Genomic DNA, 14197 nt, shown 5'->3' with positions numbered 1-14197 from the left:
ATAATGGATTCTACTCCAAAACAGTGATCACCCTAAAACTTCCTGGAAATATGTGTATATTTGTACTGTAAATTATTCAAATCATCCTTGTGTAGATAAAATGAACACATATTCATATGCGAACAATAATGCCCCCCCCAATTCTTTTGTTAGGCTAGTGTTCGCTAATTGTGGTTCGGCTTGAAATGTATTTATCCAAGTCCTAGTAAATCTGAGCGAATTCTAGCAAATCTGAGGTGGGTTCAGATGATAGGATTGGTTTTACGTTTGTTGGGTTGAGGTGACTGGGACATTCGGATGTAAACACGAGACTGAAACTGAAGAACCAGTTTGGGGGAATTCCCTGGTGGTCCAGTGCTTGGGACTCAGAGCTTTCACCGCCAAGGGCGCGGATTCAATCCCTGGTCGAGGAACTGGGATCCCGCAAGCCGCGCGGCCAAAATAAAACAACAAAAAAAGAATCAATTCGGGGCCAATTTGTGTGTTGCACCGTGCATCTAACTGAAGGAGATAACTAATTTGGAAAACAAAACAAGAACAAACAAGACCAAGGGCTGAATTTGAAGAATGATCACGTTTGGGGATGGAAGGAGGAACTGCCAGTGAAGGAGAGGAAAAAGGCAAGCAGTCAGAAAAGAGACTGACAGGCTCCTTTTACTTGTACCGGTCCTGGGGTAGGTGGGTCAGCTGTCCACCTGAGATGCTCAGGTTCTGAGTGCCCGTTATCCCCGGATGCGTCTAAGTCAGCTGAGGTAGAAAAGGGACATAACGATCTGAAATGTCAAAGCAGTGACCTGCTTGTTTTTCTCTCCTTCCCGCTTTCCCTCTCTGCCTCTATCCAACCGCTCATCTTCCCTCTGGCTTCCTAGCACCGTTTAAGCCCTACCCTTATTGAACCTTTAAGACTTTTCTCCCTTGTAGCGTTTGGCCCGGCTCGGCCGCCGTGACAAGGTCTTTGCGCATGTGCGGGGTGAAACAAGAAGAAGGTGAAGATGGCGGCAGCCAGGGCGGGTGTCTTGGGAGTCCGATGGCTGCAAAGGGCATCCCGAAACATGGTGCCGATGGGTGCACGGACAGGTCCGCGAGAACGGGCGAGGCCTCAGTGTGGGAGAGGGGTGCCTGAGGTTTGGTATGTCGGATGGAGGGTGGGTATTGTGGATACCGCGGCGGGCGAGTCCGGGCAAGGGCAGAGGTGGAGTTGGTGTATTCAGAAAAACAGGTGGAGGGTCTGTTCGTCCCTCGAAGCCTCGGGCTCCGGTGTCTGCAGCCACCGCAGCTTGAAGCCTTCAGAGTGGAAGGAGGAATGGGGTCGCTTCTGACGTGCCCTCATCTGCTCTCCAGCCTCCCACATTACCAAGGACATGCTCCCGGGACCCTATCCCAGGACCCCAGAAGAACGGGCTGCCGCAGCCAAGAAGTATAATATGCGGGTGGAAGACTACGAGCCGTACCCAGATGATGGCATGGGGTGAGATAGGGTCTGCTCGCACCTGGGTAGTGATGGGAGAAGTTCGGCTGGGTTGGGTAGCTCAACTCTGACCCTTTTCCCCGAACCTTTTCGTGACCCCTCAGAGTCAACGGTGTGGGCGCTTTTCTCCGTGGAGGGAGGTGGGAGGGGATGGGTGAGCAGCTGCAGCCGAGAGGACTTCAATTTTCTCCTTGGCTCAGGCTGTTTCCTCAAATGAAGAAGCTGAGGTTTTAATAGCTCCCTTGAGGACCCCTGAATAGCAGGAACCTTCTTTGGCTCCATCCAGAGCGCAAGGTTTCATTTAGATTGAGCATCTGCTGGGCTCAGGTGCTGTCATCCAGGCACGTGACCAGGCTTGAGCTGGATTCCTGTCATGAGAACCGTATTTGTAGATGGAGTACTCTATATCATGTATATCTCTCTTTTAAGAAATATTTTGCTGTTAGCACTGTGGAAGTCGTAGTAACTTTAAAGCAGATTAAATAGCCAACTCCCTTAACTCCAGTTGATGGTTTTGCCCCCGCACCCCCGTAACATACCTGTGGTTAATTGTCTGAGTTGATTACCATCACCCTCATTTTCTGTCCTAGCATCACTCTTTCAGCCGTGGTTTCAGCAGCTCCTATTCGTCTTGTTTCCAATCACTTTCTGTGACACATGTCTAGTTGTCATCATTTCCTATGTCTTTTATTGTGTTGTGGACAAGAGCAGCCTCGGTAGCAGTCTGTATAAGTTGAACCTGCTTTTGTTGGGGAAAAATCCAGCTTATCATGAAGACCCATGAGGTGTTTGAGACTTGGAGTTGTATGTCAACTCTGTGGTTGAGAAACACAGTTGCTATGAAAAGTGCTTTTCTAATCTGTACCCTTTTGTTTTTATTCCAATTAACTGGGCGATCTTAGGTTCAGACTCTAAACTTCAGTTTCTTTTTCTGTCTAATGGGGGAAACAGTGATTGATTGTTAAATTCCCTTCCAGCACTAACATTATAACATTGCATGACTTTTCTTCTTTCTGTTGAAAGAAGATAAGAAAAGCTTACATACGTTAAAATGTTTCAGAGTTTGACATAAATTTTTAATGAAAATTTGTGGACTTCCTCAGTTATTCTGTGCTTAGTGAGTAAAAATTGAGATTTTTTTTCACTTATCAAATAACATTTTATTTTATTAATGATAAATTTGGTATTGGAAGGCATTCAGGAAAATGGATCTCTTTTATACCGTTTGTAGGAATATAAACTGGCACAGTCTTTTGGGGGGAAATTTGGGATATTTACCAGTGGCCCTTTAACTCAGCATTTCTCAATATGTACACCTCAGGGAAAAAAATTGAGATCTTGATTTGAAGGTCAGTTCCCCTGTCCTTAGGGGAGGCAGTTATCTCTGTCACTTGGTTTTTCATCTCTGAGATGAGGAGACTGTGAATTGTCTGAGTGAGGCTGCTCAGAGTCCTGTCCAGAAGTTCTTGCTGTCTCTCAGGTATGGTGACTATCCAAAGCTCCCTGACCGCTCACAGCAGGAGAGGGATCCATGGTATGACTGGGACCACCCAGAGCTGCGATTGAACTGGGGTGAACCGGTGAGAGAACCATATCCCATTTCACCTTCCTTCCTTTTCCCTCCCTATGTCTTCTGTAGCTCAAATGGCACTTTTCTGCCCAAGCAACACTAAAGTTTTTCTGCCCAAGGAAGCGAGGTCCAGCAGTCTGAGATCTGATGTTCCCTGTGTGGTGTGTGGAATGGGATGTCTGGGAGTAATCAAAGCTATGTATTGTAAGAGTCAAAGCTCTGTATTGTAAGAGTCGTGAACTTCTATGATTGAGCTGTCTCTGGTCAGCAGAACCTAGACATAAGCCAGCCTCCAGTCCTGCGGGCCACAGTATCTCAGATGTGGCTCTCAGAATATTGCCCAGGACAGTAGAATGCCTTTGCAGTAGAATGCCTTTCAAGCCTTCTATGAGGCTCTAATCACTCTGGACTGCATGCCTTTTGCAGGAAGAGCAGAATGTGACAGTGATCTGCCTTTTTGTCTCAGATGCACTGGGACCTAGACATGTATATCAGGAACCGTGTGGACACATCCCCCACTCCTGTTTCTTGGAATCTCATGTGTAAGCACCTCTTCGGCTTCGTGGCCTTCATGCTGTTCATGTTTTGGGTGGGGGAGACTTACCCCACCTACCAGCCTGTGGTGAGTATCTGAGAAGTGCTCCCTCAGCCACACTTACTTAGCCTTGTTTCCTGAGGGAATGAAGTCTCTGGAGTAGGGATCCAGCCAATACCAAGCTTGACTTCCTGGTAAGGCCTATAGAGGGTCTTACCCACTGGCCTGGTACAAGTACCAGAGCATTGCTCCTGCCTGCATCTTGGATCAGTCTGAGTGAGAAGAAACTGTAGGACTAGGTGAGGAATGAGAATGGAGAAGCCAGCTAGTCTTTAGAGTTGCCATTTTGGGAACTGTACTTAACAATAATATTTCAGCAAGTGATCTTTTAAGGTAGAGTCAAGGAATCTCGAGTTGAAAGCTTATCCTTTGTTGGTGTGAAGGGCACTTCCTGTAGGGTACTGGAAGCAATTAAATGTTTACTGCAAGCATGGACAGTTAGATTTTAGAGAATGTAAAGGACATAGAAAATATACTGTCTGTAGAAAACAGACTTGTGGTTGCTAAGGTGGGTAGGGGAGGTATGGATTGGGAGTTTGGGATTAGCAGATGCAAACTAGTATAAATAGAATGGATAAACAACAAGGTCCTACTGTACAGCACAGGGAACTATATTCAGTATCCTGTGATAAACCATAATTGAAAAGAATATGAAAAAGAATGTATATATATGTATAACTGAATCACTTTGCTGTACAGCAGAAATTAACAAACAATGTAAACCAACTATACGTAAATAAATTTAAAAAAAGAAAGAAAATATACTGTCTAGCTTTAAGGACATTTAATTTGGATAAGAAGAAAATTTAGATATATGACATGAGCAACATTGGAACATACATGTAGGAATTTGGCACAGTTTTTGTGTATATATGTGTGTAGTGAATGTGTATGCTGGGGGTATCAGGTGCTGTTAAGGAGAAGGATTATGCTATATGCTAAAATATATATATTTTAGATGGTGGGGAGAAGTTGAAGAGAACATTTGGGGCAAGAGAAAATAGAATAAAGGAAGAGGACAGTGAGTTAGCTGGAGTGGAATAGGCTTATAAATAGTTCCTAGATAACCAGCTGCATTGGTTACCTGGAGAGCTACTAAAAATTCAGATTCCTGAGCTCTACTGCTTGGAGAGCCTAATTCAGTAATTCCAGAATGGGGTTCTAGAATCAATATTTAACAAGGTCCCAGGTAATTCTGATGTCCTGGGAAATCAGTTGTCGAAGCTGTGTTAAAAAAAAATATGGTGAAGTGAGTTTGATCAGTTAGGTTGCGTGGCTAAGGGATCTGGACTTGATGGTATAGTAATACACTAATTCAGTAAATATTTATGAAGCCCCTATCATGCACCAGGTACAGAAGGTGCTAAGGGTTGGGGGTACAGGGATGACTTGGTCTGCCTCTAGGCAGCAGGGAGCCATGTTGGGTTTCTGAACAGAAGAATGCCAAATGAAGCCTAGGTTTTTAGGAAGATTAATTTGGGAGTAGTCTACAGGATAGATTGTGAGGAAAGGAACTGAAAGCAGGAGGCTGGCGTGTTTGCAGTTGGCTGCACAGTGCTACCTGTGCTGAGATAATCAATGTCCTAACGGTAGCATGTGTGTCTGTGTGCACTGACACAAGCCTTCCTACCAAGCCCCCAGGGGCCCCAGGCTGGAGAGTGCACATAGGGCTGGTGTGAGCGCTAACTTCACTTCAGGAGAACAAGAAACACAGTGTGGCTCTTCCATTTTTCAGTTCTGTAAGCACATCACCCTTTTCTCCTCCGCTTGAGCTGTGTTCTCTGACAGCTGTTTGTTGGTAAAGCCAGCAGCCCCTAAAGCACGTCCAAGCCGTGTCTCCTCTGTGCTTTCCCCCACTGTTGCTCCTACACGCCTCATTTGCTAGGCCACTTTAGTGGTGGAACCATTAGAGGCTGAGTGACTTAAAGGAGATTGAGTCTGTCTCGACCCGAGAGAGAGTGGGATGGATGGATGCATCGTCTCATTTAGAAAGCTATCCCTCACACTCTCCCTTTCTCTTTCTCCTTTCTCCCTCTCCCTCCCTCCCTCCCTCTCTCTCTCACTCTCACTCACACACACACAAACAGTGTAGGCACCACTTCTCTTACAATCTAGGCTTTCTCTCTGCCTTGGGCTGAGCAGGGAAGAGGAGTGCTGTCCCTGCTGTTCTAGCCCAGCTGGGTCTGACCAAAGGCTACCGTGTACCCATTTACTGTGTGCGATTCTTCACTCAGAGTGGGGTGTAGCCAGGTATTGGCTACATAGATATATGTTGTTCTTGCTGACCTGTGTTTTTTTCTTAGGGACCAAAGCAGTATCCTTACAATAATCTGTACCTGGAACGAGGTGGCGATCCCAACAAAGAACCTGAGCCGGTGGTTCACTATGAGATCTGAGGAGGCTTCGTGGGCTTTGCGCCCCCTAACTGACTCCCTCAATCCTAGAGATTTTACCTTAATGAAATCGCTAATAAAACTTAGTACTGTGGTATCTGTGCCTCATTTCCCCAGGAATAGCCATTGCTTAAGCACAAGAAGATGTTGATTTGCTAATTTCACTGGGAAAAGTAGGGTTCCAGTTGTACAGCAGGTGGTAAGGGTAGCTCCTTTCCCCATCTACAGGGTTGTGGAAGAAGGAAGATATGTTCCTGACTTCACAAGTTGGAACAAGATTTATTTCCCATAAAAAACCTTTTTAATAATAAGTGGTTAGCTAAAAAACAATACTCTAACATGTTTCAAGTATATTATAGGATAAATAGGTGTTTTGGGACTGGCCTAGGGCTGTGATTGCCTCTAATCTTATATCTCTTATAAGAATATGTATTTGGGACTTCCTTGGTGGCGCAGTGGTTAAGAATCCACCTGCCAATGCACGCACAGGACACGGGTTTGAGCCCTTGTCTGGGAAGATCCCACATACCACGGAGCAACTAAGCCTGTGCGCCACAACTACTGAGCCTGCACTCTAGAGCTCGTGAGCCACAACTACTGAGACCGTGTGTCACAACTACGGAAGCCCATGCACCTAGAGTCCGTGCTCTGCAACAAGAGAAGCCACCGTGATGAGAAGCCTGCACACCACAATGAAGAGTAGCCCCCGCTCGCCGCAACTAGAGAAAGCCCGTGTGCAGCAATGAAGACCCAGCGCAGCCAAAAATAATTAATTTTTTAAAAAGTATGTATTTATTAAAAAAACAACATTGTAAATCAACTATACTTCAATTAAAAAAAAGAAAGAATATGTATTTATTCCAAAGCAACTTCTGAATCCTAGACTCTTATAAATTGATAAATTGACATTACTTATGTTTATTAAATAGAGGATAGTCATTGACTTATTACTGAACCTATACATGGCTTTCACTACCTTAATGATTCATCCAAGCTCCTATAACAGCCTTAGAAAGAGAAAAACCATGTTTCTGAGGGTCTGTTTCCTTTTTTTTTTAAATGAAGTGTTTTTTTTTCAATTAATTTATTTTTGGCTGTGTTGGGTCTTTGTTGCTGTGCGTGGGCTTTCTCTAGTTCTGGTGAGTGGGGGCTACTCTTTGTTGCGGTGTGTGGGCTTCTCATTGTGGTGGCTTCTGTTGCTGAGCACGGGCTCTAGGCACGCAGGCTTCGGTAGTTGTGGCATGTGGGCTCAGTAGTTGTGGCTTGCGGGCTCTAGAGCGCAGGCTCAGTAGTTATGGCACACAGGCTTAGTTGCTCTGCAGCATGTGAGATCTTCCTGGACCAGGGCTGAAACCCGTGTCCCTTGCATTGGCAGGCTGATTCTTAACCACTGGGCCACCAGGGAGGCCCTGAGGGTCTATTTCAATGCATCTGTTTAAAAGAGAACCAATTTATGTTCTTTTCTTCCCTTTAGGGACATTTTCTTAAATTACAATGATATTGCCTGAAAACCTGTCTCATAAAAAAGCATACATTCAATGTGATCTGTAGAAGCAAGTCCATTCATGCTAGATAAGGGGTCCTTTAGTGGTATTCAGGCAGTGAAAGACCTTTATGATATCAGGGAGTGGGTACTTCTACTGAAATGCCTCTCTTAGAAGGTCTCCACTGATTTTTTTTTTTTTTTTTTTTTGTGGTATACGTTCCTCTCACTGCTGTGGCCTCTCCCGTCGCGGAGCACAGGCTCCGGACGCGCAGGCCCAACGGCCATGGCTCACGGGCCCAGCCGCTACGCGGCACGTGGGATACCCCCGGACCGGGGCACGAACCCGCGTCCCCTGCATCGGCAGGCAGACTCCCAACCACTGCGCCACCAGGGAAGCCCCTCCACTGCTTTTTATATGTTTTCATTCTCTGTACTTGAGAGCATTTGATAATTATTTAACAAACGTCTGTCTGCCTAATATATATCAGACACTGATAGGTCCTGGGGATTGAACAAGAAAGTTGAACAAGAAAATAATTGCCTTCAAAAAGTTACCTAGAAGAGAAAACTGGCATTTGTAAAACGAGGTGAAAAGAATTTCAAAGTGTCTGAGTTGAGAGAAGGGTGCACTTTTTTACTTTACTTTTTTTGTTTGTTTGTTTTAATCATGTTCTACTTGAAACTGTGACCTTATGCCTTTGGTTCAGATTTCTTTCAGAGCACTCCAGTGACACCTTGGCCTCATTCCCTACTTCGAGGTGTTGCCTGAAGTTCAGTTTTCAACCCTGTTTCTCATCCACTGTTGTGCTAAGAAGTTCAAGAAATACTTAGTACGTAGAGTGGGCAGGCACCACCAATGCCCTAAATTCTTTTCTGTCCTGAGTTCAAAACTCCCATGTCCACGTGAAAAGGAAATCTAGAGCTGTGTCACAGTGACTTGGGGCCACATCATAAGTCATAAGATAACCAGCTCACCATCTTTGGGGGTATATCAGGCTGGAATATGGTGGTAGAATTCATGCATTAAATTAAAAATTTAAATAAAATAACTTAGGTCTAAGATCTTCAGCTGCCTACAGAACATTTTATTTGGAAATGCCATAATTCCGTCAATCAATATAAAAAATATATATGATCACCCCCCCCTCCAACTTTTTATCAGTCACAAGAGCCTGTCCAGCTTTCTTTTACAATCATTGCCACTATGTTAATCCAAGCTTTCATCACCTGGTACCTGGATTGTTCTCTTAGTCTAATTTGATTCCCTGCCTCCAGCTCTGTTCTCTGTGCATGGTGATCCATACTGCTAGTCTGATGTAATCTTATTGCATATTTGCCCATAATTTTCAGTAACCCAATTACCTGCAGAGTTGAATTGGTATTCCACAATCTGAATCCAGCCCACTCCCCCAGCTGTAGTCCCTTTCATTCATGGTATGGGAAACACCAGGGCGCTATTAGCCGGTTGGGCCCCTTCCTCCTCGCTGGGAGTCCACCTATCTTCTTGAAACCCCAACGTATGACACCTGTCTCGTCCCCGAAACCTTCCAGGAAGCCCCTGGTACCTTGCCCCCCGCCCATCTATAGCTTTTAATTAGTTCAGCCACCGGTTGGGGGCACCAGTTGTTGCTGGGCTGCAGAAAGTCACTCACCGCTCTTTATGGCCTAGATTGCTTTTTACCTTTTCAACTAAGTGGATTCCACTGAGAGCACCTGGAGCTAGGTCCGGGTCTTCTCCGCTTCAATAAGTAAATAATGAGTTATTTTCCCTTTTCAGAGGCTCCCCGCGGAGCCTGACTCAAATTGAATAGACCAGAACTTACTGGTCGCGGGATCTGACCCACTGTGCAATCACAGGACAGGTGAGGGAAGCCCGATTAAAAGCTATAATCCTATTAGGGAACGTTCTCCGTGGGTCAGCGGGGTGCTGGGCCCTGCGCCTGGCGGCGCGTGTGGGAGGTGGGGCCTGCGGGCCAGGACTACTTTTGGCCCTCCGCAGCCGCCATCCACAGCGCCCCGCTGAGCTCCGAAGCCCTGAGAGAAGACCGGCTCCGGCTCCGGCTCCGGCTCCTGCTACGCCGCGCCAGACCCCTGGCCTGGGCTCTCTGCGCAGGTTGGTTTTCCCCGCCTGTACGGGGCCGCTGAGAGGGGAGGCCGTGCCGGGGACCCCGAGCGCCTCCCTTCTCTCGGGAGGGTGCCGGGGCGCGCTCGCCCTCCGCTGGCACTGCGGCCCGCCCCGCTCCCGGGGCTCCTGCCGGTGTGCCTCTCAGGGGACCCTACGACGCCTGCCCTGCTCTCGGCCGCACTCGGCTCGTTCTCCCTGCCGCGCCTGGGTGCCTCAGCCCGAAGACGGTCTCTCTCCAGCGCTGCCCTGGCGCCTCCCCCATGAGCCCTGGACCCTGACCTGGCCTGGGCCCAGTGTCGGCAACGGGTCTCTGCGTCTGGCCTGGGCGGGAAGGCTTGTCAGTGCTGACGCCGGCGCGCCGCGGGGGAGGCCGACCATCCTCCGGAGGGACTGGGCAGCCAAGGGTAGCTGGCGTCCTCTTTCACTGCACGAACGTGTCCAGCTCTTGGTTGAGTGGTCATAGCTCTCCCACTTTTAACGCCCCCGGCCCCCGGCATTCTGACCGCAGCGGGGACCTTTTTTGTGAACAGATGTCTTTGAACAAAGTGGATTAAAAGCCCATCTTCCCAATTGGTAGGCTGGGGTTTAAACACTTCTTGGAGTTTAGACTGGTATAATGGTTAAAAGCACTGGGCTCTGGAGGCTGTTGGTGTGCACAGCTTGGTCTAGCCAGTTTTCTTCTCTGTAAAATGCGGATAGTATCTGTACTGACCGCCCAGAACCATTGTGAGAATTAAATGAGATGCATGTCAAGTGCACACGGCTAATTGCAGCTCCCGCTTAAGAGACCTTTCTCCAGAAACGTGAAAATGGTATTGACCAGCAGGTGGCACTGGTGACCGTGTAGTATGATGTACAATCTTGCCCGAATATTCCTCAAGTGTTCAGAGGTCCCCGGGAAATCTCGGCTGAGTTGGCAGCCTTAAACTTTCTTTAAGCTGGAGAGTACATTTGATATTATTAAGTAATAAAACTTTTGTTTTGGTAGGTCAAGACTAACCTGGCTGTGGCTTGCTCAAGCAGGTCACAGTGGGTCCCAAGTTTACTCCATCAAGTTCAGTGTTAACTTTTTTTTTTTTTTTAACTTCCCTGCCGCTTTAGCCTGTTGGGATGGCACCTTGAGTATGTGTTAGAATTGGTTTGGAAACTACCGAGTTAAAATAGATGTCTGCATTCATTCATAAAGTATTATCGAGCACTTACTATGTGCCAGACATTGTTCTGACGCTAGTTATAACATGGAGAACAAAGCAGACACAGAGCTAGCTCTCATGGAGTTTACTTATTAGTGGACAATGTAGATGTAAATAAATATATAATTATAGATTGCTAAGAAGAAAAAAAGGAGTCTGTTTTTGATTGGGTGGATGACCTCATTGAGGTAAGAAGCTGAGCCCTGAAAGATGTGATAAGGAACCAGTCATGCAGAGAACGAAACAAAAAGCCATCAAAGTATAGCAAACAGAATTTACAAAGCTCTAAAGTGGGGAAACGCCAGGAAATGAAAAAAGGCTAATGCATATGTAGCACAATAAGTAAGGGGGAGAGTAGGAAGAGATGAAGTTGAAGTGGTAGGCTAGAGCCTTTGAGCAGGGATCAAAGGGGTTCGCATTTTATTCTGAGTGTGATAGAAGCCACTGAAAAATTTTAAGTGTGGAATGCCAAAATCCAATTTTTGATTAAAAAGTTTACTCCTGCTGCTATGCAGAGAATGAATTGGGTGACAGGGATGAGTAGCAGGGAGAAGACCAGTAATCTAGGTGATAGATGATAGTATCTTCAAATAGAGCAGTGGTGAAGATGGAGAAAAATAGACAGATTAAGGTATATTTTGGAGGCAAAATTTGGAAGACTTAATGATGGATTAGAAGGGAATAAGGGCGAAGGAGGGATCTACTGTGATTTTCAGGTTTGGGGGTTAAGCAGTTGTCTGGGTGGTGGTACCATTTGCTGAAATGAAGAGAACTGAAGGAAGAACAGATGGGTGGACGAGATGGGGGAATAGAGAATTCCGTTTTAAATAGACTAACTTTTAGGTATCTTTACTATATTCAAGTAGAAATATTTGATTAGCAGTTGTATATAAGAACTTGTAGCTCAGAGGAGAGGTTTGTATTGCCGATATAAATTTGGGAGTCATCGACATATGGATAATGTTTAAAACCAAGGGATTGGATAGGGTCACTGAGAGATTATTTGGTTTGATGGTTATCATCACCCTCGGGCCTGTGGCAACTAGTGTATTTGAATATCTTTTAGGGTTTAAAGCATTAGATTTCAGTAACTGGGAAAATGAACTGTCATTACAGATCTGCAGACGGTCATGTATTTGTTACCCTGTGTTGCCCCAAAATGCCCCATTCTTTGGTGGTGAGAGAGAAACAAGCTCATGTCCACAGGTGTTCCCTTTGATCTGGCCCTTAAGCTTGCTGGTTTCTATTTTCAGTAGGCTGAGGAAAAGGGTCACTTTTCTGCCACCTACAGGACAGACCATGAAGCTGAAGGAACTTGAGTGGCCCGCTGTCCAAGTGTGGAGCCCAGCTAGCCACTACTGTGGATAAGGATCCACTGAGTACATAGGTTGAAGGGAAACATAGTATCCAGGGCTCTTTATTGTGCTTCAGAGAAAGTTTTAGAGTCATGGAAATCTGGGGTTGGCTAGCAGCGTATGCAAAGGGATATTAGGAGTTTCTGGTACCTGGGGGCAACCTTGGACTCTGGCTTAAGGCTAAGCACCTCATGCTTTCTTGTTTTCTTTGGAGCTACCATTTGATAAAGGGTATATCCAGCCCTCTCCTGTTCCTGCTCTTCTCTACTGCTTAACCATTTATACCCCAAATCCATGCATATATTGTTGCTCATATGCTGCCTCTTCCTGACTTTTCTTGTGTCTAGGAACATCTGCCCAGCAGCTAGATGCCTCCTTTAGTACAGATGGCATATTGGAAATCTTTGAGGTTGATTTCAGGGACCCCTCTCTGGACTTGGAATGCAAGGGAGTCCTTTCTCCCTCCAGCAGGTACTATGTCTGAACTTTTGATGGGTATGCAGGGCAGATCCTGATGTAGACCCTGGTGGGGAATCCCGGGAGTAGTATGTGCTTCTCAGGGCTCATGAGGAGACAAGTGAGGGGAGAATGGTCTTTTAGTAGGAGAGAAGTTAACTCTGGGTTTATTTTGCAAGAGGATTTTGAAAACACCCACTCCAACCTTTGTGGTCAGCAGCAGCAGCGTCATGCAGAATCATGTGATAGAGACGCCTCACAGAAGCCTGGACCCACAAGTACCTGATCTGTCTCTGAACGCAGAGGAATTGACTCCTTCCTCCCTTGGCTCTTGTGAAGATAACAGCCTTACACAATATTTCCTTGTCTGCCAGTGGGAGGTGAAAGAATGATCCTCTCCTCATTGCTGTCAGGCACCGATTGGGCACTCATGGATTTCATGGCTCTGGCAGGCTTACAGGGTTGGGTACTAGCATTCACCAAGCACATGTATACATTCCAGGCACTATGCTAGGGGCTCTGTATAATATCTTATTCATTCCTCAAAATGAGCCTAACCAAAAAATACCATTATTCCCATTTTACATAGGAGAGAACCAAAACTCTGAGAAGCTAGGATTTAAGTCTAGGCCTGTCTTACTCCAAAACCTACCTTCTTTCTATTATTCAACTGTTCTTTTACAGGTTGTGTAAAGATGAGGCTTACAGTCTGAATCAATGATCTCTAAATTTTTTTACAATCAGGAAAAATGTGAATATTCACTGTACTCAAGTATATAGTATAAATAATATACATGTGTTACTGCACTACTATTTAATATTAAAAATATAAATCTTTTTCTTACAGCCCAGAGGATTATCTTGCCCATCCACTTTAGAGATTGCTGGTCTAGAATGCAACTCTCCATCTTCTTGTGCATTTTTTGGTCCATCTGAGTGATTAGATTAAGATATTTAGACAGAAGTACCCTCTTCTTTCTTTTCATGGTTTAACCTAATAATGAAAGTTAGTTTTCGTTCTCCTTTTCTTGAGCTCCTATATCACTTTGTTACAGTATCCCTTATTTTGCAGTTTTTAACATGTCTTTGTATTTCCAGTACCTTTACCTTTTGAAGAGCAGGCCTTGGCGGGTTTACCAGTAATGATGATATATTCTTAGCCTCGAAGCAAGCATTTCAGAAAGGGCTGCTGAAAGGAGTGAGCTAATTTAATAATGTTTATACTCCTGAAGATAAGAAAAGGGGCAGTGAGCGCAAGGACTCTTTTCTTTGACCAGCCAAGCAGCAGCTTCAGCATAGTAGTGGCTCCTTAGGGCTAGGAGTTCCTAAGAAAGAGGCAACGTAATTGCTTAAGAAACCTTGAAACTGAATCCTGAGATCCGTGTAGGCAGAGATTTTTGTCTGTTTTATTCACTGCTGTATCTTTAGCATCTAGAACAGTGCCTGTCATAAGGTGGTTAAAAAATATCTGTGGAATAAATGAGTGATATTAGAACCTTCTGGATTACCAAACGGAGCATTCACGTCCACCAGTTCAGTTAGTTATAGTTAGTCTT

General features: G+C 45.5%; 2 protein-coding genes across 2 annotated transcripts in view; both read left to right on the top strand.

Annotated features, from left to right (window-relative positions):
* Positions 1-923: 923 nt before the first annotated feature.
* Positions 924-6121, top strand: NDUFB8 (NADH:ubiquinone oxidoreductase subunit B8). The gene is made up of 5 exons (XM_032609034.1): positions 924-1077; positions 1342-1468; positions 2949-3048; positions 3505-3660; positions 5937-6121. The coding sequence occupies exons 1-5, from the start codon at positions 993-995 to the stop codon at positions 6027-6029; spliced, it is 561 nt and encodes a 186-aa protein (XP_032464925.1). The 5' UTR covers positions 924-992; the 3' UTR covers positions 6030-6121.
* Positions 6122-9031: 2910 nt separating this feature from the next.
* SEC31B (SEC31 homolog B, COPII coat complex component) overlaps positions 9032-14197 on the top strand; it is a 30922-nt gene continuing 25756 nt past the window's right edge. Inside the window, 3 exon segments of the mRNA XM_032607594.1 lie at positions 9032-9073; positions 9433-9625; positions 12533-12656. Of these exon segments, the coding sequence (XP_032463485.1) occupies positions 9032-9073; positions 9433-9625; positions 12533-12656 (359 nt within the window).

This window comes from Phocoena sinus, chromosome 16 (assembly GCF_008692025.1).
Source record: "Phocoena sinus isolate mPhoSin1 chromosome 16, mPhoSin1.pri, whole genome shotgun sequence".
Taxonomy (NCBI): domain Eukaryota; kingdom Metazoa; phylum Chordata; class Mammalia; order Artiodactyla; family Phocoenidae; genus Phocoena; species Phocoena sinus.
The sequence above is the reverse complement of the archived record's forward strand: the minus strand, read 5'-3'. Positions and strand labels throughout refer to the sequence as shown.

What these genes read in the sequence shown, in the direction of transcription:
- NDUFB8 (XM_032609034.1), top strand. Translation starts at nt 993, where the DNA reads ATGGCGGCAGCCAGGGCGGGTGTCTTGGGAGTCCGATGGCTGCAAAGG. An exon ending in TACCCAGATGATGGCATGGG is followed by an intron (nt 1,469 to 2,948) that starts GTGAGATAGGGT and finishes GCTGTCTCTCAG; the next exon opens with GTATGGTGACTATCCAAAGC. An exon ending in GATTGAACTGGGGTGAACCG is followed by an intron (nt 3,049 to 3,504) that starts GTGAGAGAACCA and finishes TTTTTGTCTCAG; the next exon opens with ATGCACTGGGACCTAGACAT.